General features: G+C 61.3%; 1 protein-coding gene across 4 annotated transcripts in view; it reads right to left on the reverse strand.

The window, feature by feature from the left end:
• The window catches only part of CELSR3 (cadherin EGF LAG seven-pass G-type receptor 3), a 39,643-nt gene continuing 17,897 nt past the window's right edge, over positions 1-21,746 (reverse strand). For 2 of the 4 annotated variants that reach the window (XM_071212046.1, XM_058288477.1), the window contains 9 exons: positions 20,902-20,981; positions 20,272-20,398; positions 19,712-19,828; positions 19,478-19,626; positions 18,530-18,645; positions 17,591-17,749; positions 16,943-17,143; positions 15,016-15,904; positions 11,989-13,663 (listed from right to left, as the gene is read on the reverse strand). In XM_071212046.1, the coding sequence (XP_071068147.1) occupies positions 13,636-13,663; positions 15,016-15,904; positions 16,943-17,143; positions 17,591-17,749; positions 18,530-18,645; positions 19,478-19,626; positions 19,712-19,828; positions 20,272-20,398; positions 20,902-20,981 (1,866 nt within the window). In that variant the 3' untranslated portion in view covers positions 11,989-13,635. Of the gene's footprint in view, positions 2,922-3,133; positions 3,271-3,507; positions 3,563-3,756; positions 3,940-4,538; positions 4,617-5,000; positions 5,109-5,189; positions 5,283-6,152; positions 6,223-6,388; positions 6,496-6,582; positions 6,679-6,994; positions 7,073-7,279; positions 7,394-7,668; positions 7,817-7,898; positions 7,982-8,287; positions 8,441-8,522; positions 8,688-8,885; positions 9,059-9,531; positions 9,643-9,842; positions 9,983-10,064; positions 10,224-11,988; positions 13,664-15,015; positions 15,905-16,942; positions 17,144-17,590; positions 17,750-18,529; positions 18,646-19,477; positions 19,627-19,711; positions 19,829-20,271; positions 20,399-20,901; positions 20,982-21,746 lie in introns of those variants that run through there. The other 2 variants (XM_058288479.1, XM_058288478.1) reach the window with 2 other exon arrangements.

Genomic DNA, 21,746 nt, shown 5'->3' on the forward strand with positions numbered 1-21,746 from the left:
TAAGGGTTTAATATTAAGTTAAATTTAATATTAATATTAAACATTAATATTAAAGAACTCTTACAACTCAGCCACAAAAAGTCAAATAATCCAATTTAAAAACAGGACAAGGATTTGAACAAACATTTCTCCAAAGATATACAAATTACCAATAAGCATAAGAAACAATGCTCAACATCGTAAGCTATTAGAGAAATGCAAACTAAAAGTACAATGAGATACCACTTCATACCCACTAGCATAGCTCTTAAAAAAAAACACAGAAACTAAGTATTGGGAAGGATGTGAAGAAATAGGAACCTTACTTAGCACATTGTTGGTGGGAATGTAAAATGGTACAGTCACTGTGGAAATCGGAAAGTTAAACAAAGAATTACTATATGACCTGGCAATTACACTCATAGGCATATACCCCAAAGAACTGAAAGAAGGTATTTGGATAGGTATTTGTAGAACAGCACCCACCATAGCATTATTTACAATAGCCCAAAGGGAAAGCAACCCAAATGTCTATCAACAGATGAATGGATAAAGAAAATGTGGTTTATCCATACAACAGGGTATTACTCAGCCATAGAAAGAAGTGCGTTAAATAAGTAAAACTTTAAGAAAAAGAAAAGAGTAGTGAGTGGAGCTGATGTGGCTCAAGTAGCTAAGCAACTGTCTTCCATATGGGAGGTTCTGGGTTTGGTTTCCCGTACATCCTAAAGAAGACAATAAGCAGACATCAAGAAAAAACAAAACAAAACAAAAGGCAAGTAAAAAAAAACCCAACAAGTACATGAGAAAAAAACAAGCAGACAATGAGCAAAAAAACAAAATGAGCAGGGAGCAGATATGGCTGAAGCAGTTGAGTGCCAACCTCCCACATGAGAAAGGTCCCAGGTTTGGTTCCCGTGCCTCCAAAAGAAAAAAAAAGACAATGAGCAGACGAGGGAAAAAACAAAAACAAGCAGACAATGAGCACAAACAATGAGCAAACAGATGAGTCATCTGCTGGGGGGAGTGAAGGGCTGCTACGTGCTAGTAAACTGGAAGACATCATGTTGAGTGAAATAAGCCAGACACAAAGGACAAAGAGCGTAGGATTTCTCCTTCATGACATACTTAGAACAAGCAAATCCATAGTGACAGAAAGCAGAATAGTGGTTAGCAGGGGATGCGGGGGAAGGCGTGGGGGAGGATTGCTTAATGGGTAAGAGTTTCAGGTAAGGATGATGAAATAGTCTGGAAAAGGTGAAGTTACACAGTATTGTCAATGTACTGAAAGTCATAGAATTGTCCAAATAAAAATGGTTAAAATTATTTCTATGGTACATATATTTTACCATTTTAAAAAAACACCACTCACTAGCAGTTTTGGTAGAGGATGATGGTAATGGTAGCATATTGCGAATGTAACTGGCATCACTAAATTGTGACATTCAAGTGATAAAAATGGGAAAATCTGCGCAGTGTGCGACGGCGATAAACAGTTAAAACAAAAATAAAAAATGAAAAAAAACACCAGCTGCTCCCTCGGCCTCAGTCTGGCCGAGGGGCCCCACAAGGTTGGTCTCTCCTTCCCTCAACCAGTGTTCTAGCTGCCTGGGGCAGGCAGGCATTCCTGGTGTCCCCCGAAGACACTGTCCCCCAGGCCTGGAAACACACCCTCTCCTGGTTAGCGTTTCAGTTCAGCTGTCACCTCTTCCGTGATCTCTTGGATAATATATTCCTGTCCCTCTCACATGACCCTGTTTCATTTTCTTCAAGGCATTTCTAACCACCTTCAACTTCTCGTGCAAGGCCAGTTTCCCACTTTGTTCAACCAGTAATTACCGAGCACATGTCACAGGCCGCGAGAAAAGCAGAGCTGGGCCAGGGGCACCCAAGCGCTTTGGAGGGCAGAGCAGCCTCTGCCCACGCTCGGGTCTGTGCCCAGGACACTGCAGAGCCTGGTGCCTGGTCACCACCCAGTCAACAGAAAATTCACACGTTTGCAGATGACACCAGCCCAGCACTGTTCCAAGCACTTTGCGATGCTGACTCACTTAATGCTCCTTCAGCGGTCCGTGAGGGGGTACTGTTACCATCTCGTGCTCCTGATGAGGACACTGAGGCACAGAATGATGGTAGAGCCCCCCGCTGTCACCCACAGGAAGCAGCCCGAAGCGCCGCTGCCCACCGAGCCCCCCCCCCCACAGGCACTTGATGGCGGAAACCGGCACAGGCTTCCTGGCCCACAGTGACTGTGAATGGACATCTCCCGCAAGCAAACGGACTGTGATTTCCTGAAACACAGAGCAGCAGCATCCCTGAGCATCTGCACGCCCTGCGCTCAGCCGGCCCCCTTGCCCCTTTCCGAGTGTCCCTGACAATGGATTATTTCCTGAGAAGCAGTTCAGATTCCCACTACCTTACAGCTGAGGACACAGGCCCTGAGGGCTGCACATGGCTGCGGGGGAACTTGAACCTGGGATGCCTCTGCTTTGGGCCTGGCCCCACAGCTCTCCTACCCACTCTGTCTTCTCCCTGCCTGACCCTGCCCTCCCTGACCCTGCCCCCCCACCTCTGACCCCAGTCCCCACTTTGAGGCAGAAGGGTCAAGAGGTAGGGATGAGGGGCCCCCACTGGCAAGCCCCAGACTAAGCCACAGCAGAGCCTGGAGCTCGGCAGACGAATCTTTATTCCTGGGGCAGGAGGTACATGTCAGCCCCCCACCCACCCAGGGCGGGCCGGACTCCAGGAGCCCATTCCAGCACCAAACTTGGAGTCCCAGCACCTCCATCCCTGAGTTGTACATGTGTGCACAGGTGCTCACAGGACTCCTGGGTGACCCCTCAAGAGGCTCACGGTTGGGGGCATCTCGAGGCTCCCCTGATCACGCCCTCTGGAGGCGGGCAGTCTCAGGCAGGGTGCCAGCGTGGTCAGAGTTTGGTGACCTGCACAGGCAGAGGAGGGGAGGCTCCAGTCCCTTTCCAAAGAATCCCCCCCACACACCAACCCCCTCCCCCAAAAGCAGCTTTAACCAAAGGTAGGAGGGGCAGGCAGTGGTCCACTGGGGAGAGCTGTGGTTGCGAGGATGGAGGTTCCTGGTGTTGGGGTCAGGGTGGGGACAAGCGACAGGAAGGAAGGGCCCAGTGGGTCAGCTCACCAAAGCAGGAGTGACGGAGCTAGCCCTCGGGCATTGGAGGGCAAAGCTGACAGCATCATGGACAGAGGCAAAAAGATGCTGCCTAGAGATAGACGCATCAAAGAAGTGCCCGGCTTCGAGCTGGGTGACCACAGGGGCTGTAGGCAAGGACAGTGTCTCCTCTGACTCTCAGAACCGCCAGGAGACCCCAAAACCCCAGTCACCAGCCGGAGGCCCTGACCTCCGCCCGAGGCTACAGGGAAGCCCCAGTAACCCCTGACCCCTGCCTCCCAAACGCCTCTGCACTCCAGTTTCAGAGGCTTCTCCCTTGTGCCGCCTGGCCAACCTCTGGCCAGGAGACCGCCCCCCCGACCTGCTGAGCCTACTCCACGCACAGTGGCAGGCGGCCATGTACACGTCCACCTCGACCTCCCGGAAGTCACGGAAAATCTGCGAGAGAAAAGGGGGCCAGGCTCAGAAGGCAGCTCAGGGGCTTGGAGGGTGGGGCTCAGGGAGCCTGGGGGAGACGGGTTGGGGGGGCAGGGCAGGAGCTCAGAGGGCGCAGAGAAAGTGAGGGGGGTAAAAGCACGAGTGGCCTTGCCCTGACCCCTGGGCCCTCCAAGGGGGTACTTCCAGCCCCTCACGTTCTTCAGGGTCTTGAGGCACACGGTGTCCACAAAGGAGAGGGCACTCATGTCCAGGACGAGGCTGTGGAAGTCCGGCTGAGGCAGACCCAGGGCCTTCAGTGTGGACACGTCCGGGGCCTCAGCATCTTCCTGACCACTGGGCGCTGCAGCCTCTGGCTCGTCACCCCCTGGGCTTGCCTGCTGGAGAAGCAGATGGGCTGCAAGGGCCGAGGGTGGGGACCACACACAGACACACGGGCACAAAGGGTCACCTGGGAGCGTGCATGTCAGCACGCACATATAGAGGAGCATGCAAGGGACAGGTGAAGACAGGAGGGGTGCACAGGGACACGGCAGCAGGCATAGACACCACATGGTGCCTGCTACCCCTGAGGTATAACGGGTAGTTAGGAAGGCACTGTCCCATCCTCAGCCAGTCAGGATGGGGCGGGCTAGGGGCCCAGGGACAGAGCAGAAGAGGCAGGGAGCCGAGCCCTGCACGGAGGCACACGCACACCCAGACATGCAGGTACACACGCACACGTGCACACACACCTCGGCATTCCACCTGGGTCTCTAACTGAGCCTGGCAATGCTTCTGTCCTCTAGCTTTCCCCCCTCCTACACAACCCCTTCCTTCTACACGGGAGCACAAACTGTGGGGTCTTCAAGGTCCCTGCCCAGGCCTCAGATTAGAGGCCTGTGGCATGTCACCTGAGCTGACCCTGCAGTCAGTAGATCATTGCCCATCCTCCTGCCACTGGCACAACAGCCTTGAGCCCAGAGCGCTGCAGCCTCACCTTGGCCTTGGAGCCCTCCGTATCGTTGACAGCACTATCTCCGAGGCTGGCATTGACACTGATGAAGACTGAGGTGCCCTTGGGGGGAGACAGCCTAGGTCAGGGGAACAGGAGGGACAGGAAAAAGCTGTCCCAGTTGCAGCACGACACTCTGCGGGGCAGGCCTGGTGCCACCCTGCCTCTGAGCCAGGACCCAAAGTTGTGGGCTCTGCACGGTTGGCAGCCAGGCCAGAGGCCGAGGATCCTGCCCAGCTCCAAGAGCCACACAAGTGGAAGAGGACTGAGGCGGGTCACGCTGCCACTGGCTCAGGAGGTAGGAGAACAACACACTAGGGGGCCCTGGCTTGCTAGGGGACCGGGGGAGCAAGGAGGAGTGAAGAGCGGGAGAAGTCAGGACCCCGGCAGGCTGGGAGGGGCTGCTGTGGGCCAGCGGCAGGGTGGGGGTGGGGGCAGGGCCCCTGCCTGGTTCTGGAGCTGCTGCTGCTGCTTCTGCAGCCGCTTCAGCATAAGCTCCTGCTTCCGGAGCAGCTTCTTCTTCTGGGCGATGAGGTGGTCAATGTCCACACCGCACTGGAGGCAAACGACAAGGGGATGCAGGCCCCTGGAGAGGCGAGGAGCCCTCTGACACCCACCCTGAACCATGCGCCTCACCCTCTGCTTCAGTGTGTCACTGTAGAACTCAGCGTTGGCAAAATACACGGAGGCTGAGGAGCGGAAGATCTTCACGCCGGGGACCTCCCTGGCCTGGGGACAAGTCAGGGTTGAGGGGTGACTCAGCCCTCCCCTCCCCCAGCTTTCTTCCCCTAGAGTGCCCCAGTGCGCCCCAGCCCTCAGCTCCCCAGCCAACACGGGCCCTGCTTGCGGCCCAGGTGCTTGGGCCAGGGACCTGCCAGTGCCACCCTGACTGCCCGTCCCACTCCCACCACCCTGTGCGGCAGGCTTCCTCCAGGGCATGCCCTGCGCCTCTCCCACTCTCTGCCACTTCCCAGGCCGGCTCTGGTGGCTCTTATGCTTCTCGGGGGCGCCACGCTTGTCCTGAGGTCTGTTCTGTGCACACAGACTGGAGACTCTCCAAGCCACCCCCCAAGCCAGGCCTTCCCCGGCTCTCCAACCCTTTCAGGACACAGTCCTGGGCCCTGCACAGCGGGTCCTCCCCGTTCCTCTTTCCACCCAGCTGGGCTGCTCCGCTCGTGCTACCCCCACATCTTTGACCCCTCGGTTCCTCCCCTCGCTCTGCCCAGTCACACCGTGCCCAGCCTTCAAGGCTGCACATCAGGGGAGTGGGCTTGTTTCACCCCAGAGCTGCCCACCTATGTCCCCCACACCTGGTATATCGTGGGGAATCAGAAAAGTGTCCCCCTACACCCTGGTTCCCAGGATCCTGCCCTTCGAGCACTCTTGACCCAGGGGCCTGTGCTGCTGCTTCCAAAGCTGTCCCCTCCACGGGTTCCCAGACCCAGCTCCATCTACTCTTCTGTCCCCTCCCACCCCCTCACCCCCAGGTGGGGGTCACAGACCTACATCCCTCCCTTAAATGCAGGAAACCGACAAAGGCCCATCCTGCTTCTGTCCCACCTGCCCAAGTCACCCCCTGGCTTCGCCCCTGCCACTCACCTCTGAGTACTCTGCCACGTCTCTGTAAATATCCGTGCCTGGAATCTGCCCCAGGACAGAGTAGTGGGGTCTGCAGAGAAGAGGACAAGCTCAAGATGAAGGGTCAGGAGACGGGACTAGGAAAGGAGGCAGTTTGGAGCCTGGGTCCCCTAGAGGTGTGGGGGCATAGGGGGTGGGGGAGCGCCAGGGTGGCCCTGACACCCTCCCTGAAACGGGGGCCCCAGGGACTGACTCACAGCTGCGTGCGGACCACCACCAGCAGCAGCGAGAAGACCATGGCGGCGGCCAGGCCCAGGTCCAGGTTCAGCAGGATGGTGGCCACAAAGGTCACCAGCCAGATGAGCTGCCAACAGCAGGGCAGGGGTGCGCAGGGTCAGCGGGCCTCGGGGGCTGCAGGCCCCAGCCCACCTCCAGCTCCCACACCTCTCACCAGATCCACTCGATTTGTCTTCCAGAGGGAGCGTACGTCAGCGAACTGCATCAGCATGCCCTTCAGGTTCACGATAACGATGGCTGCCAGGACCGCCTGCGGGCGGAGGGGCCACAGGGGCAGCTGAGGTGCCCAGATGATGACCAACCCGACCCCGGGGCCCAGCCCAGGCTGAGCCCAAGCAGCTGGGCATAGCTCCCACCAACGCTGACCGCTGCCCACACCTGACCCGAACCACCTAACTCCAACCCCGAACGGTTCTAACCCTCGACTCCAAGCCTCACCTCAAAGGACATGACCTTGTATCCTAGCCCCTCACCCGCACCCCGACCTGACAGGCCCGAGCCGCTGGCCTGGCCAAGCCCCAGAGCCTGGCTGGGTGGGGAGGACTAGGGGCAGAAGTGCGGCTCACCTTGGGCAGTTCTTGAAAGAGCTCCCCAAGTTTGACAAGGATGATAAGGATGAAGAGGGAGGAGATGGCGCCAGCCACCTGTGGGAGGGTGGGTGATGGGTATGAGTGTGAGCCGGGCAGGGGTGAGGGGCAGTGAGAGGGTAAGCAGGGGTAGGAGCAGGGGGTTGGAAGTATACAGGGGTGAACAGGGGCAGGGAGTGGGGAAGAGTGGGCAGGGGTGAGCCAGGGGAGGGTGAGAGGGGTAGGGCAGGGCAGTGTGGATGCACACGTACACTCACAGCCTACCTGTGTGTTGCCACCAGCACTCTCCCCCACCAGGCTGCGAGACATGGAGCAGCTCACAGGGAAGCACCGGAAAATGCCTCCAACGAGGTTACTGAGGCCGAGGGCCACCAGCTCCTGGAGGGGAGCCCGGGTGGATGAGGAGAGCTCCCCAGCAGCGCCTGGTCACCATTGCCCGGCGTCTGGGACTATGGACTCCCAATCCCCGTCCCCACTCGATGGCCCCCCGAGACTTGGTTATCTCGCCATGGGTCCTACCGTCCCACCTTTGCTCCCCCTGTGGGCCTGGCACGCCTCTTTGCTGTTTCCCTTGTCCCACCTGGCCCTTGATCCCCAGTCCCTATAGTCCCTGCAGACCTGGCTGCCCCCGACACATTCTGTGACCCCCAGACCTGGTTGCTGTCCACCCGGTAGCCGTGCCTCAGGGCGAAGATCTTCCCCAGTGAGATGGCAATGGCGAATCCAACCACGGCGATGGTGAAAGCATTTCCCACAAGCTTTGGGAACAGCTGGAGACTGGGGGCCATCGGGGGCACCAGCCTGCGGGGACATTTGTGAGGCCAAAGGTAGGTCCTGAAGGTGCTGCCCCAACCCTCCCTGCCCCGATGGGGCCAGAGCTCACCCTGCAGGGATGTTGCCCACGACGTCCACCTCAAATCTGTGCTTCAGGTCCAGGCTGTAGGAGATGCCTGTGGCCCCGATGAGCTAGGCGGGGAGAGAGCGAAGTCAAGGGTGTGAACCAACCACTTTGGGGGCGAGGAGAGAGCCACTGGGCAAAACCTCCTTCACGGGGTGGGGAGAAGTCACTGCCAGGGTGAGAAACAGATATGACCATGTTGGGAAAGAAGAAGTGCTGTCAGGGGAGTGGGAGGTACCAACACGGGGGCCTTCTGCTATGGCCCCCTCAGCCCCCAGGAACCCTCACCAGTGCCCCCCTCAGTGTCTCTAAAGTACCTGGGGGCCACCCTCAAAGCCCTTCCACCCTGCCCCCCCTTTCCCCGGCCCCTGAACCGTGAGCAGTTCCCCAGGCAGAGGCAGGGGCAGATGCCGCCGCAGCTTGTCGTTCAACAGCTTCACTGCCACAAGTACTGCCCCGGCCACGGCTGCAGTGACCACGGTGCCGACCACGCTCCGGGACAGATTCCGGGAGACATCCCACACTGTCTGAGGGGAGGCAGAGGTCATAGCCAACACTCAAGGCCATGCGGCAGCCCCATCCCCCCCTCCCCCTCCCACCCTCACTCACAAAGATGAGAGACAGTGGCCCGGCGTGGCTGCCCAAGTGGAGGCCAAACACGTACTTCAGCTGCGAGACGAAGACGTGCACAGCTGCCGCTGTGGTATAGCCACGGACCAGAGGCTCTGACAGGTAGGTAACCACGAAGCCAAAGTGGACCAGGCCCAGTCCCACCTGTTGAGGGCCGGGGCCGGTCAGGGGAAGCGGGGGTGCTGGGGAGGGCTGGAGTGGAGCCCGGGCAGGAGGGATCAGAAGGGGATGACTGAAGGGGAAGAGCGACTGTGAGGAAAACACTGAGGGCAGACAGAGCAGGGGACGGGGGAGGGGGCCACTGTGGGGACACACAGTCCCACACCCCCGACTGCCCCATACCTGGAAGAGGCCGACCAGGACACTGAGCGTGGAGGCCAGCCGCTGCACCTGGGTGGCGTCTGCTTCAGTCTTGTTGACCAGTCCTGTGGTGTTCGAGGCCTGCAGGAAGGCGTCATTCGGGGCCAGGGATTCTGTCACACTGCCCACCATCACAGATATGACAGCAAAGGTCCCTGCAGTGACAGGGCAGGGCTGAAGGGGGAACACTGCCTGTCCTGGAGCCCTCGCCTTAAGGGAGAGGCCAGGAGATAGCAGGATCTAGGACAAACACCCTCGGACCATGGCTGTGCAAATTGAGGCAGCGCTGGTGGTCAGGGACAGCCAGAGCATGAGGGCACCTAAGCATGGCTAGGAATGCTGGCCCCACATCACCGGCCCACTTGCACCCATTAGCCCAGCGCCTGCTCCCCTTGTGAAGGATGGCATGGGGAAGAGGACACAGCCTGTCTCAGCTGCCCCATCTGCCTGCATCGTCCTGGAGCCAGGGCCTTGAGGTTCCCTGCCTGGCGATGACCCGTGGACCACCCTCCTGGCACCAATGCCACTCTCTTCCCCAAGTTCCTGTGTCCTGCTCAGCCCTCCCTCACCCTGTCCACCTTGGGAGGTGTGAGCATCCTCCTGCAGAGCCAGACCTGGCGCCACTCACCCACGGAGATGTGTCGGGAAGTGCCAAACAGGAAGTAGATGAAGACTGGGTAGAAGGAGCTGTAGAGGCCAAACACGGGGGGCAGTCCAGCCAGGAGAGCATAGGCCAGGCCTGAAGGTCAAATGGTGGCAACGCAGGCCCTGAGGCCAGGGCCCCAAAGCGGTAGGGGATCCCAGCTCTAGGTCAGGACCATGGTTCCAGGAGCATAGTTCACAGGGTGCAGCTTCAGAATTGGGTGTTCACAGACCACAGGGTTTTCAGGATAGGGCCCAAGGGCTGAGGGTTAGAGTCTCTAGGTGAAGGTGGCTCACCTTGGGGCAGCTGCATGATGGCCATGCTCAGGCCAGACAACAGGTCACCCAGGAACCATTCACGCACGGGATACCGAGGTAGCCAGACCAAAACTGGGAGGTGCCGGAACAGAAGGGCCCGGGCTCGGGCCCGGGAGCACCTGGGGACATGAGGGGTAGATATCAGGGACAGGGGCTACCTGAGCCCTGTCAGCACCTCCAGTCTCCCACTCTTAGCCTTACTGCAACCAGCTCTGCCACTGGTGGGTCCCAGGCGCTGAGCCCCAGTGCCCCAGCTCCTCCAGCTGCTCCTGGTTCAGCAGGGGCCGCTCCACATGGTAGTCTCGCCTCCGAAGTTCCACCGCCTGTGTTACAGACAGCAGTGCCTGCGTGTCCCTCGGTCTGCGGGGTAGCGAGGCGAGAGACTACGTGAGTGCACCCCTGGCCCAGCCTCTCCCCACACCTCTACCTGGGGCCAGAGAGGAGCCCGGGTAACTTTGAGAGGCCCTGGAGTCGGGCAGATTCAGCCCCAAGTTAGCCCCCACTGACGCAGTGTCCGGACTTTGGCTGCTGGAAGCCTCTCGCTGGATCAAAATCCCCTTCAAAGAGACTCAAAGTCCCACCTCCAGCCCAGGCCCCAGGCTGACCGCCCCCCAGCCAGTGCTTATCCAGCCCCCAGTGAGCCCAGGGCTGGCTGGCTGCCGGCACAGACTCAGGGAAGGGAGCCAGCAAGCCTTGGGATCAGCTCTTTAGGCCACCCCTTCTCCAAGTCTCAGGCCTCCAAACGAGACCCCTTCCTCGATGGAAAGGAAAGTGCTGGGACCAAAATCGACCTTGAACCCACAGGGATGGTGCGGCCCAAACCACTGGCCACGGCGCCCTGGGAGCGCCCCGGGGCAAGGGGCGCCAGTGCGCTTCACCCCGGGTGAGCTGTGCTGCTGGCCGGCCGCGGGGCGCTGCAGCAGGCGACTCATTCACAGGCCCCGGCCTGGGACCCCCCCAGGCAGCGACCTCCCGGCCCTAGCCCGCAGCCCTCCCGGGCGGGCCGCTCCCGCACGCCACGGCCTCCCCGCGGCCCCGGGCCAGTCGGCGGGCGGCGCTGCTGCAGCGGGGGGGAAGCCTGCTCAGGGGGAAAAGCCTCGCAGCCCCGCGTCGGAACCCCGGCCCGCACCCACCCCGCCGCCTCAGACAGCACCATGGCGAGCACGCAGGCGCCGGCGGCCGGAGCGCGAAAGGGGGAGGCTGCCGCGCGCCGGAAGGAGGGGCCGGGCGGGCGGGGCGGGCGCGGCGCTCCCGGCGGCCAATCCCCGGGCAGGGCGGGGAGGGCGGGGCCCAGCCGGCAGGCCGGGGCGGGGCGGAGCGGCGCGCGGGGGGAGGGGGAAAGGCCCGAAGAGCGAGGGTTAACCCTTTCCTGCCCCTGCGTGGGCGCGCAGAGCTAGGGCCGAGGTCGGGCACCGCGCGTACCGTGACCGCGCCCCCGGCCCGTGAGGGGGACGGGGCTGATCCTAGGTCTCGGCTCCTTTCAGAGGATCCCCATGTGGTGGAGAGGGGAACCCCCTAGTGGCCAGGAGGCCCGGGGGGGTGGCCAGCTTGCGGGGTGGGGTAGGGAAATCTGGGTCAGCGGGGTCCTCATCTGCTTCCCACCGAGCTCCGCACCCTCAGGCTTTCGCTCTGAGACCCGAGCCGGGACCTCCAGGGTCTCCTTCCAACTCTTGGCCGCCCAGGACAGAAATGAGGCTGCCAGGTTCCTCTCCCCGACCCTTGCCCAGCCCCGGCATCGTGCCGGAAGGTTCCTGCAGGAGCCACAATGAAAACGTCCTGGGCAGCAGGGACATCGGGCAACTCCAAGTCAGAAAGGCTGGTTGGGTCAGCAAGGGCAGTTCCTAGGGTATGACTCCTGGCCAGAGCAAAGGAACTTGCTGCTGCCTGGACCAGAGAGGGGTTTCCCTTGCCCCCTACTGCCAGCACCTGTGCTCAAACTTCAGGCCCCATCGCCAGGCAAGGGGCCAGAATTAGAGTTAAAGAGCGAGGAACTCAGTCCAAATCTCCAAGGAAATGGGCTAAAAATAGCTGGAGAGTCTTGGGGGAGAGGGGCTCAGTTTCCTCCCAAAGGTCAGTCTGGGCTCAATCATTTACAGCCATCCCGCAAACAGAAAGAGGCAGTGACTCTTTTCTATAGAAGTTTATTCCCAAAACAGAGCGCGGCTTCACGGAACCATTTACACAGACAGGGAAGGGAGCCACCGGGCTGGAGGGGTGGACCCCAAGAGAGGGGCATCTATAGAACCTAGGACGTGGCAAGATCCCCCACCCACCCAGCGGGTCCTCAGCCCTTTCCAGGGCGGAGGTCGTTCTGCATAAGGAGAGCTGGTGGCTGGTGGGATTTGGCACCTGTCAGGAAAGTGGAATTTAGAATCTTCCTTGAAACTGCCTCCCAAGAGTATGCACAGACCTCCCTTCTCCCCCCCAGCCTGCACGACTGTGTCCAGTGGTAAGGACACTCCCACTCCTGAGGCCTCTGAGTCTGCCACTCAACAGGGAGCTCAGGCTGAGTTTTGGCCTGGGAGAATTGGGGGTTGGAAGTCCCCCCTGGAGATGGCCAAGGCCGGGGTCCTCGCAGGTGGCTCCTCCAAACCCCTCTCACACTTTCCCTACCTTTCCCTTGTAGACAAAGGAAAAACAGAACGAAACGAAAAACTGCAAAAAGCTTTCTCAACTGTAAACAAAGTATCAAAGTTCAAAGTTGTAAGTTGTAAACAAAATTTTAAAAAGGTGTTTAGTCTTGACTTGTAAACAAGGAAATTTAAAACTCCCAGTTCTGGAGATGAAAGTAAAAAAAAAAAAAAGGGGGGGGGCTCTCAAACAGGGTCCGAAAGGTCACTGTCCCCCTGGGAAAGGAACAAAAGAGGGGGGAGCTGAGTTACTCCCGCCAGCCCGGGCGCCTGGGGCCACGGAGGTTCCTGTAAACATGGGGGGCAGTGGCACCTACATTCGGGGTCTTGAATTCCCTCCTTTCTGCTCCCTTGGCTCATTCGCCTATCCCACCCCGCAGAATAAGTCCTAGCAAGGGACAGCGTCTGGGAATCGAATGGCACCACTGACTGGTTCTGCTGAGGGCGGGGGCGGGGGAAGACCCCCTGGGCCCACCAGCGGCAGGAATGTCTGGAAAGAGGCCTCAGCCCCTCCCCGCCAGGGGAAGGGAAACCTTGCTCTGTAAACACGACATCTGCTGCGCCCCCCGCGCCCCCACAGCATCAGTCCAAGGTCATAAGGCAGTAAGTGGCAGGGACTCCGAGTACTAAACATACACATCCACGAGGAGGGGTGGCGCGAGTTGAGCCCCCAGGAGGCGGCCAGGGAACCGCTGTCCTCTTAAACCAACCCTTTTGGTCCTTGGGACATTTGAGAAAAAGCACAGATCCATTTCCACACTTGGGGCCCTGGGGCAGGGCGGGCATCTTCCCCGCCCGTCTGGGAGATGCGGAAAAAAGGACAGGGACCCAAATGGGGCCAAACTCTGCACCTCTGTCCCTCCTCCTCACCCCACCCCCGCCCCCACGCCAGCCCAGCCTCAGACCCCTGGGAGACAAATGCTGAAAAATAACATAAACATATCTCTCTGGTTACAAAGGTACAAAACGTATAAAAGTTTGCTCCCCTCCGTTTCCCCGCCCCTCACCCATCACACGCATGCTCACGGACACACAAGGAGCCGGGCGCTGCCGCAGCAGGGCGAGCTGCAGGGGCAGGCGCTGCCCTGGCCTCTGCCCGACTCCTCCATCGCCCTCGGCTCTTCCTTCTGCGCCGCGGTCCCTCAGGAGTGACCCTCGCTTCGGGGAACTCTGCAGGGTTGAAGGAGGAGACCAAAGGCCCTGGCTGAAGGGAAGGCCCGGCCTGGCCCGCCTCCCCCGGCCGCCTCCGTCACCCTTGTCTCTGTCTCAGGGTGCCCCAGTTGCCCTTGTGCCCACTCCCGTGCTCTCAGAACCCCCGGCCATGTCAGCCAGGCTCCTGGCCGCCCGGGGCTTTCCTCTAAGCGCTTGGCGAGCGCCTGCTACGTGAGGACACTGTGGCCAGGGCTGGACAGGTACTGTCTCAGGACTCTTCTCCAGGGCTCAGGGTTTGTACTGCAGACCCATCTTACAGATGAGGAAACCGAGCCTTGGAGAAGTCAGGGCCGTTTGCCCGAGGTCGCCTAGCTCACGCGGTGAGAGGCAGAATTCAAACTCAGGGCCTGAATCCCTGAGCAGCAACTCCCAGCCCCACCCAGCCCACCCCCGACCCAGGCAGACCCCAAGGCGAGGCTGCTGGGGAACGCAGGGGGTGGGCCAGCTCCCTGCCCTCCCGACACCCAGCAATTCTCCGGGGTCGCAGCCACCAGGCTTCCCGGCCCTCCCCTCCTTTGGGTCTTGCTCAGGGTTTGCGGGTGCTCTGTTCCACACCTAGGGGCCCCTTCCCCACCAAGCCTTCTCTCAACTCTGCCGACCCCCTCAGCGCTAGAGCCACGGTCCCTCGTCTCTCCCGGGGCCGCGCCTCCTTCGTGGCTATCCCTCCCGCAGCCTCCTCAGGACAGGTGTGCCTGGCCTCCCGGGGCTGCTCGGGAAGACCTGGCTGTATCCAGCTGCTTCCCGGGATGTCTGCCAGGGCCCACCCCCCAGATGCCCCACAGGCACCTGAGCTGCGCCAGGCCCAGGTCCGCTGCCTGTGGGCCTGGTCCACTGCCCGGGGCCCAGGGAACTTAGAACTGGCCCAAGAGCTCCCCGAATGGAGGAGGGGTCCTGGGACAAAGCTGAGCTCTTCCATCTGACGTGGAGCACCCATATCCCGGCACTGCCCCCAGCAAAACCTCCCAAGCCAAGACCCCCCCTCTCCTCCTGCCCTTTGCACTTTCCAGGCTGCCACCCACTCATGGGCTTGGCTCCTGCCCCCCCCTCCGGCCGCAGCCACGGCAGGTACCAAGGTACCTCTCTCCTCCTCCAGGACCAGGAGGACCGTCTGCTCCCAGGTGCACATGCGGCAAGGCCCTGCTGGGCACGCCCCGTGCCCTGCCAGGCTCTGCCCCAGCCCCTGGCCCCTGGCTCTAGCCCTCCCCACCCTGCCAACCCCCACCCCACTCCGTGGGAGAACTCAAGGCAAGGAGACACGGGCGGGTGCCCTAAGCTGGGAGGGCGGGAACGAGTGGCTGGCCCCTGCTTACTCTGAGTCTGGCGACAGCTCAGAGATACTATGGGATGTGGCAGAACGCGGAGTGGAGGGTCCGAGGGCAGAGGCCGTGGCAGAAGGCGTGGCCGTGGTGTGCGGGCCCGAGGGCGTGCTGGAGGACTGCACGGAGGAGGAGAGGGCGGAGGAGTTGAAGGAGGCGAGGATGGAGGAGAGGACGTCCAGCTGCTCCGTGGAGGGGCCGCGGCCGGGGCCAGCGGCCGGGTCCTCCCGGGTCGTGAGCAGCGGCGGAGGCGGCCCGAGGCCTTCCCGCGAGGGGTGCCGGCTGGGCGCCTGGTCCAGCTGCTCCCGCGAGTTCGAGCTCCTGGACAGGGAGTCCAGGGGCCGGGATGGCAAGAGGGGGTCCCTTGAGAGTTGCCGCTGGGGAGAGAGAGGCAGGGGCAGGGGCTGGGGGTCAAGGTCCCGGGGGCCGCGGGGTGGGGGCAGGGTGCTCAACCACTCGCGGGGCGCCCCGAGGTCCAGTGCATCCCGCGACCCAAAGCGGCCAGCCTTAGCGCCAGGGTAGTCCCGGGGCGGCTGCCTCCGTGGCAGGGTGCTGCCCCGATCCCTAGGCTCCAGGCGGCCCGGGGCGGCCTCCAGGCGTTCCTGGGAACCCGGCCGGCTCAAGGGACGCAGCCCGGGCGCAGGGGCCTCCTCCAGTCGCTCGCGGCTCAGCTGCCGCCGGAGGAGCAGGTCCAGCTGTTCCCTGGAGGAGTAGCGGCTGGCCGGCTGGGAGAGGCTGCCCGCGCCCCCGCCAGCACAGATGCGGCCGTAGGAGGCGGCCGGCACGGCGCGGTGGCCCAAGGTGGCTGCGCGGCACCAGGACAGCTCGGGGGCGCCTCGGCTCTGTGGCACTAGCGGGTACTGCAGCCGGTTCTTCAGTATGCCTGCGAGAGGAACGAGGGGGACAGCATGTCTGTGTGGGGTGCAGCGGCACGAGTTCCTTGGCTCTAGGGAGCCAGCAGTGCTGGGGTCCTTGAGACACAGGGTCAGGAATGGAAACTTCTCAGGCCCTGGGGGCCCCAGAGAGGCCACAGGATGGGAGCCAGAAGAGGGGGGATGCGGATTTGGCTCAATGGATAGAGCGTTCACATACCACATGGGCGGTCCAGGGTTCAAACCCAGGGCCTCCTGACCCGTGTGGAGCTGGCCCATGCGCAGTGCTGATGTGCAAAAAGAGTGCCGTGCCACGGAAGGGTGGCCCCCGTGTAGGGGAGCCCCATGCACAGGGAGTGCGCCCCGTAAGGAGAGCCACCCCATGCAAAAAAAGCATAGCCTGCCCAGGAGTGGCGTCACACACACGGAGAGCTGACGCAGCAAGATGACGCAACAAAAAGAAAGACAGATTTCTGGCACCCACTGACAAGAATACAAGCAGACACAGAAGAACACACAGCAAATGGACAAACAGAGCAGACAACTGGGGGGGAAGGGGAGAGAAATAAATTTTTTTAAAGGGGGGGGCAGGAAGCCCTCGGGCCAGGACAGGGGTGTCCCCGGCGGTATGGGGTGGGGACATCCTCCCCTCTGAGGTTAGAGCAGGGCAGCTCCCAGGTCCTAGCAGCAGGCTGAGGTCAGAGGGCAGGGATCCCCTGGGCCAGGGCAGGGGTCCTCGTGGTGCAAGGGTGGAGGCAGAATCCCTTAAGTTGGGGCAGGAACAATGCTGGGGGTCCCCATAAAGCAGTGCAGGACCCTTCCAGGTCAGACGAGGGGCTTTGGGAGGAAGCAGCTCTCGGGGTCCCTGTGAAGCAAGCGAGGGGCGGGGTGGGGGCAGGAGCTGTCCCCAGAGACCCAGGAAGCAGGGCGGGGAGCGAGAGCCCCCAGATCAGAGCAGCGGTCTGGGAGCAGGAGGCAGAAATCGCCGGGGCCAGGGCGCGGGCGGTCCCCAGGGCCCCCACGGCACCGGCCAAGGCCGGGGACCGCACCTTTCCTCTGGTGCTGGGCCCGGCCCAGGGATGTTTCGTCCCCGCTGGTCAGGGCCAGGTCCGGCGGGTTGTTGTTGGCCGCATCCTTGCTGGTCTCCAGGCCCAGGCGCCGCTCGGAGCCCCAGGTCTGCAGGGCACAGGGGGCTGCCTCGCATTCGCCCAGCACCGGCCAGTAGGACAGCAGGTCGTTGCCGTCCACGTCTGGGGAACCAGGGCAAGTTACAGGAGCCTCTGTGTGGCCCACGACCCGACGGTCCAGACTCAGTGATCCCCGACGCCAAAGACTCCTGGATCCCCGGCTGCCCTCACTACACAGGGTGGGGGGGCACCTCCTCAAGAGCAGTGGAACCAGCCAGGAAGGGGTTACTGGTCGGCCTCGCGCCCTGGCCTGGAGGTGGACGGACCCCAGGATGGAAGGACCTGATGGCTGAGCGTCCTGGCGTGGCGCTCAAGGATGCCCCCGACCCCCTTACGCTCTTGTCCAGGCAGTTCCTGGGACACCAGTAAGCAGAGCGCTGCTGGGAGGCTGGATGGGGGTGGGGGTGCCAACAGTGAGCCCAGGATGGGAGCCCCAGAGGTTCCTAATGGGTCAGCCCAGGAGGGCCCCTGGGTCACATCTAAGCAGGCAGTGGGGTGTCCCTGGGTCACCTTTGGGGTGGGTGAGGAGCCGCTCGCTCTGGGCTGCCCGGCGGAGTGGACGCTGGAAACGCCCCCGCGTCCGGCCATTGTCCTCGCTCTCTGAAGACGGGATGGACAGACTCCTTTCCTCCTCCAAGGACAGGTCACTGTCAGAGTCGGAGTCTACACCTGGGGTTGGCAAGGTCAGAGGGTGGAGGGTATAGCAGTGGCTTGGGGCGGGGCAGCATTGGGAGGAGGAGGACAAGGCTTGGGGGGAAACGGACTTGGCCCAGTGGTTAGGGCGTCCGTCTACCACATGGGAGGTCCAGAGTTCAAACCCCGGGCCTCCTGACCCATGTGGAGCTGGCCCATGAGCAGTGCTGATGCGTGCAAGGAGTGCTGTGCCACACAGGGGTGTCCCCCACGTAGGGGAGCCCCACACACACAAGGAGTGTGCCCCGTAAGGAGAGCCGCCCCACGCAAAAGAAAGTGCAGCCTGCCCAGGAGTGGCGCTGCACACATGGAGAGCTGATGCAGCAAGATGACGGAATGAAGAGAGACACAGATTCTGGGTGCCACTGACACAAGCAGACACAGAAGAACACACAGAGAATGGACACAGAGAGCAGACAACTGGGGGAGGGGGCAGATAAGGGGAGAGAAATAAATAAAAATAAATAAATCTTAAAAAAGAAAAGAAAAGAAAAGAAAAGGCTTGGGGTTGGAGGATCTTGAGGATGGGGTCCTGGGAAGAGTTCGGGGTGGGCCAGGAACAGAAGGTCGAGGACTCATCGGGGGGTAAGGTGGGTGAGGAACAGATCTGGGAAACCATCGGTAGGGCTTGGCTCCTGGGCAGTGACCTGGGGGCAGCTGCCCTCCCCCAGTCATCTGCGACTTGCAGACTGGGGTAGAAAAAAGGGGGTGAGGGAGCGATCCCCTGCCTCCCCCGTCCTTGGCCGAGGTCCCCACCTCCGCCAGCATCTCGATGGAACATGGCCACGTCCAGGTCAGTGGGGCCAGCGTGGGCCTGGAGGCTGTGGTCAAGGTGGTCAGCAGCCGAGCCACGTCGAGCCAGGACATTGTCCCTGGAAATGCAGGAGACCCCTCAGAGAGGGATGTGGAAGGGGGCTTGGTGTGCACAGCCAGCTGCCTGTGGGAGGGCTCTCAGGGCGTCCCTGGGTGGGTGGCAGAAGGCCGCTGGGGCCCAGGCAGCACAGAAGGGGCCCAGGCAGCACAGAAGGGGCCCAGGCTCTGGTGCACACACATGGCGGGCTAGAAAGGCCGGGCTCTGCCTCCCCAGGCAGGAAACCGCCAGGGCCTGGCCCAAGGGCTTGTTTCCTTTACCGAGTGGACGCAACCTAGACCTTCAGACGAGGCAGGAAACGAGGGGCTTCCTTTACGCTTCCATCATGCTGCTATGCCCTCCCCTTCCACGAGACCCTGGACCCAATCCACACCTGAGCATTCCACTGTCCTGGGTGTCTCCCCAACCCCTGGGAGCCCCCAGTAGCCCCTCAGACTCCAGTCCACCGCTTCAAGCCTGCTCTTCCTGCATTCACTGCCTCAAACAAGTGCCACCTTTACCCCCGCCCTAGACACCCAGGGGCCCACCCCTCAGCCCAAGGGCCAGAAAGCCCTTCTCAGGGGGCAGATGTAGCTCAAGTGGTTGAGCACCTGCTTCCCATGTATGAGGTCCCAGGTTTGATCCCTGGTACCTTGGGAAAACAGACAAGTGAAAAAACCAACTCTCATTGGGGAGCGGATGTAGCTCAATGGTTAAGCACCTGCTTTCCACGTACGAGGTCCCGTGTTCAATCCCTGGTGCCCCCTAAAAAAAAAAAAAAAAAAACCCTCCTCCCGGCCCCCTCCGGCCTACCCTGGTCCAGCACACCCCTCACCAGGAGGCCCTCCCCCCACCTGAGGTAGCCGCGGCCCCGCTGGCTGTCCTGGTCCTGGTCCCGGCCAGAGCGGACACTGCTCACGGAGGAGACGGTGGAGGCCCCGAGAGTGATGCGGATAAGGCCGCTCTCCTCGAAGAGGGCTGTGTTGTTGTAGGCCCCGGGTGCCTGGGCGAGAGGGGAAGGGGCAGGGGCATGAGCCAGCCCCGGACCCCCAGTCTGGCCCACCTCACCCCCCCCAGCCGCCTCTCACCGTCCCGGGCGCTGGCCTCGCCTCCTCGGGCGCCGCCTTCCTCCCCAGACAGGCTGGGGCCCAGGCAGCCCGAGCATCTGCATTCAGAACACAGAAAAGCAGCAGCACCACCAGGCCCTGTGGGTCACCAAGGGGGTGGGGTCGGCGAGAGGTCAGTGAAGGGTCGGAGAAGAGCAGGGCCGGGCCACCTGGGAGTCAGGCAGGGGCTGCGGGGGTCGCGGTGGGACCGCGGGGCCAGCGAAGGTCAGGGTGGGTCAGTGATGAGTCCAAGGGGGGCTCAGCAAGGGCGTCAGGGCAAGTCAGCAAGGCAGGGAGAGGTCAGCGGGACCTGAGGGACCGGAGCCAGCGAAGGTCTCTGTGGGTCGGCAAGGGGCAAGGAGCCCCAGGGTGGCAAAGGCCTACAGGGGCCAGCCTGGGGTCAGCAGCCAGGGTCAGTGTCAGGCCTGGCATCAGCCGTCCAGTAGGGGTCCGCCCCAGGCCCGGGGCCACTGCCCGCCCGGGGCTAGAGCCGCCTGCTGAAGCCCGTCTGGGCCTGGGGTGCGGGAGGGGGCCAGGGTCACCTGGAGGCCGCAGAGGCCAGCGTGGAGGTAGTGGAAAGCCAGGATGCTGTGGTTGACCGCCAGCAGGCCAAAGAGCCAGGAGGCACTGACCAGCAGGAGGAGCAGGAAGGAGCTTCGGAGGGTCCTGCTGTGGGCACAACGGGGGGACAGGGGAGGACACACGGGGGTCATGCAGGGGACATACAAGGGACATGGGAGGAGGTGCAGGGGACATGGGGTGTGGAAGAAAGGGGCTCACACAGGAACATGGGAGGCCTCAGGAGGGCACTAGGGGAGATGGGCGGTCACACAAAGAGCCAGGAGAGCATTCGGGCTGCGAGAGATGGGGACACACACAGGGGTCAGGGGGTCATGAGAGAAAACATGAAGACAGGGGGGAAACCAAGGGACAGGGATGAGGTGAGCCACCCCAGAATGGGAAACACTGGGGAGACCCAGGGGACAAGGAGAGACAAGAGGGCAGAAGCACGTTTTGGGGCCACAGAATATGGCGAGGGACCACAGGCCAGATGGGTGTGTCTTCACCTCCTACCCAGAATCTGGAGCCCAGCCTGCAGCGGGAGTGCTCTGGGGACCCCAGACCCCACCCCAGAGAGGGCCACCAGCCAGAGAACCCATCGGCCAACTCACAGCACAGAGGTCTTCCTGGCCTCCCTCTGCCCAGCGGAGCACGATGTGCGGGCAGCGAGGAGAAACAGAGTCCCGTTCATCTGGACCCCGGCCAACGCATGGGCCCGAGGCGGGGCAGAGAGAGACAGGTAGTGAGAGCCAGAGGCGGACAGACACCAAGACACACGGAAAGAGCCGGAGCCAGGGAGGAACACACACACAGGCACACGCACAGAGGTGAGAGGCACAGGAAGGCAGGGGGGCCTGACAGCTGTCGCAGTTTGATACGGTTATGAATTCCAAAAACAGATATTGGATTTATGTTTGTAATCTGATCTGTACCTGGGCATGATCGAGTTAGGAATAGGGCAAATAAAAAGCATGGCCAATGGGAAACGGACTTTGGCCCAGTGGTTAGGGCGTCCGTCTACCACATGGGAGGTCCGCGGTTCAAACCCCGGGCCTCCTTGACCCGTGTGGAGCTGGCCATGCGCAGTGCTGATGCGCGCAAGGAGTGCCGTGCCACGCAAGGGTGACCCCCGCGTGGGGGAGCCCCACGCGCAAGGAGTGCGCCCGTGAGGAAAGCCGCCCAGCGTGAAAAGAAAGTGCAGCCTGCCCAGGAATGGCGCCGCCCACACTTCCTGTGCCGCTAACGACAACAGAAGCGGACAAAGAAACAAAAGCAGACAAAGAAACAAGACGCAGCAAATAGACACCAAGAACAGACAACCAGGGGAGGGGGTGAAATTAAAATAAAAATAAATAAATCTTTAAAAAAAAAAAAAAAAAAAGCATGGCCAAGGACAGAGTGGAAACTTTTTAATGTTGGAGTTTTGATGTTGGAGTTTGATGCTGAAGCTGGAGCC

This window comes from Dasypus novemcinctus, chromosome 26 (genome assembly GCF_030445035.2).
Source record: "Dasypus novemcinctus isolate mDasNov1 chromosome 26, mDasNov1.1.hap2, whole genome shotgun sequence".
Classification (NCBI taxonomy): domain Eukaryota; kingdom Metazoa; phylum Chordata; class Mammalia; order Cingulata; family Dasypodidae; genus Dasypus; species Dasypus novemcinctus.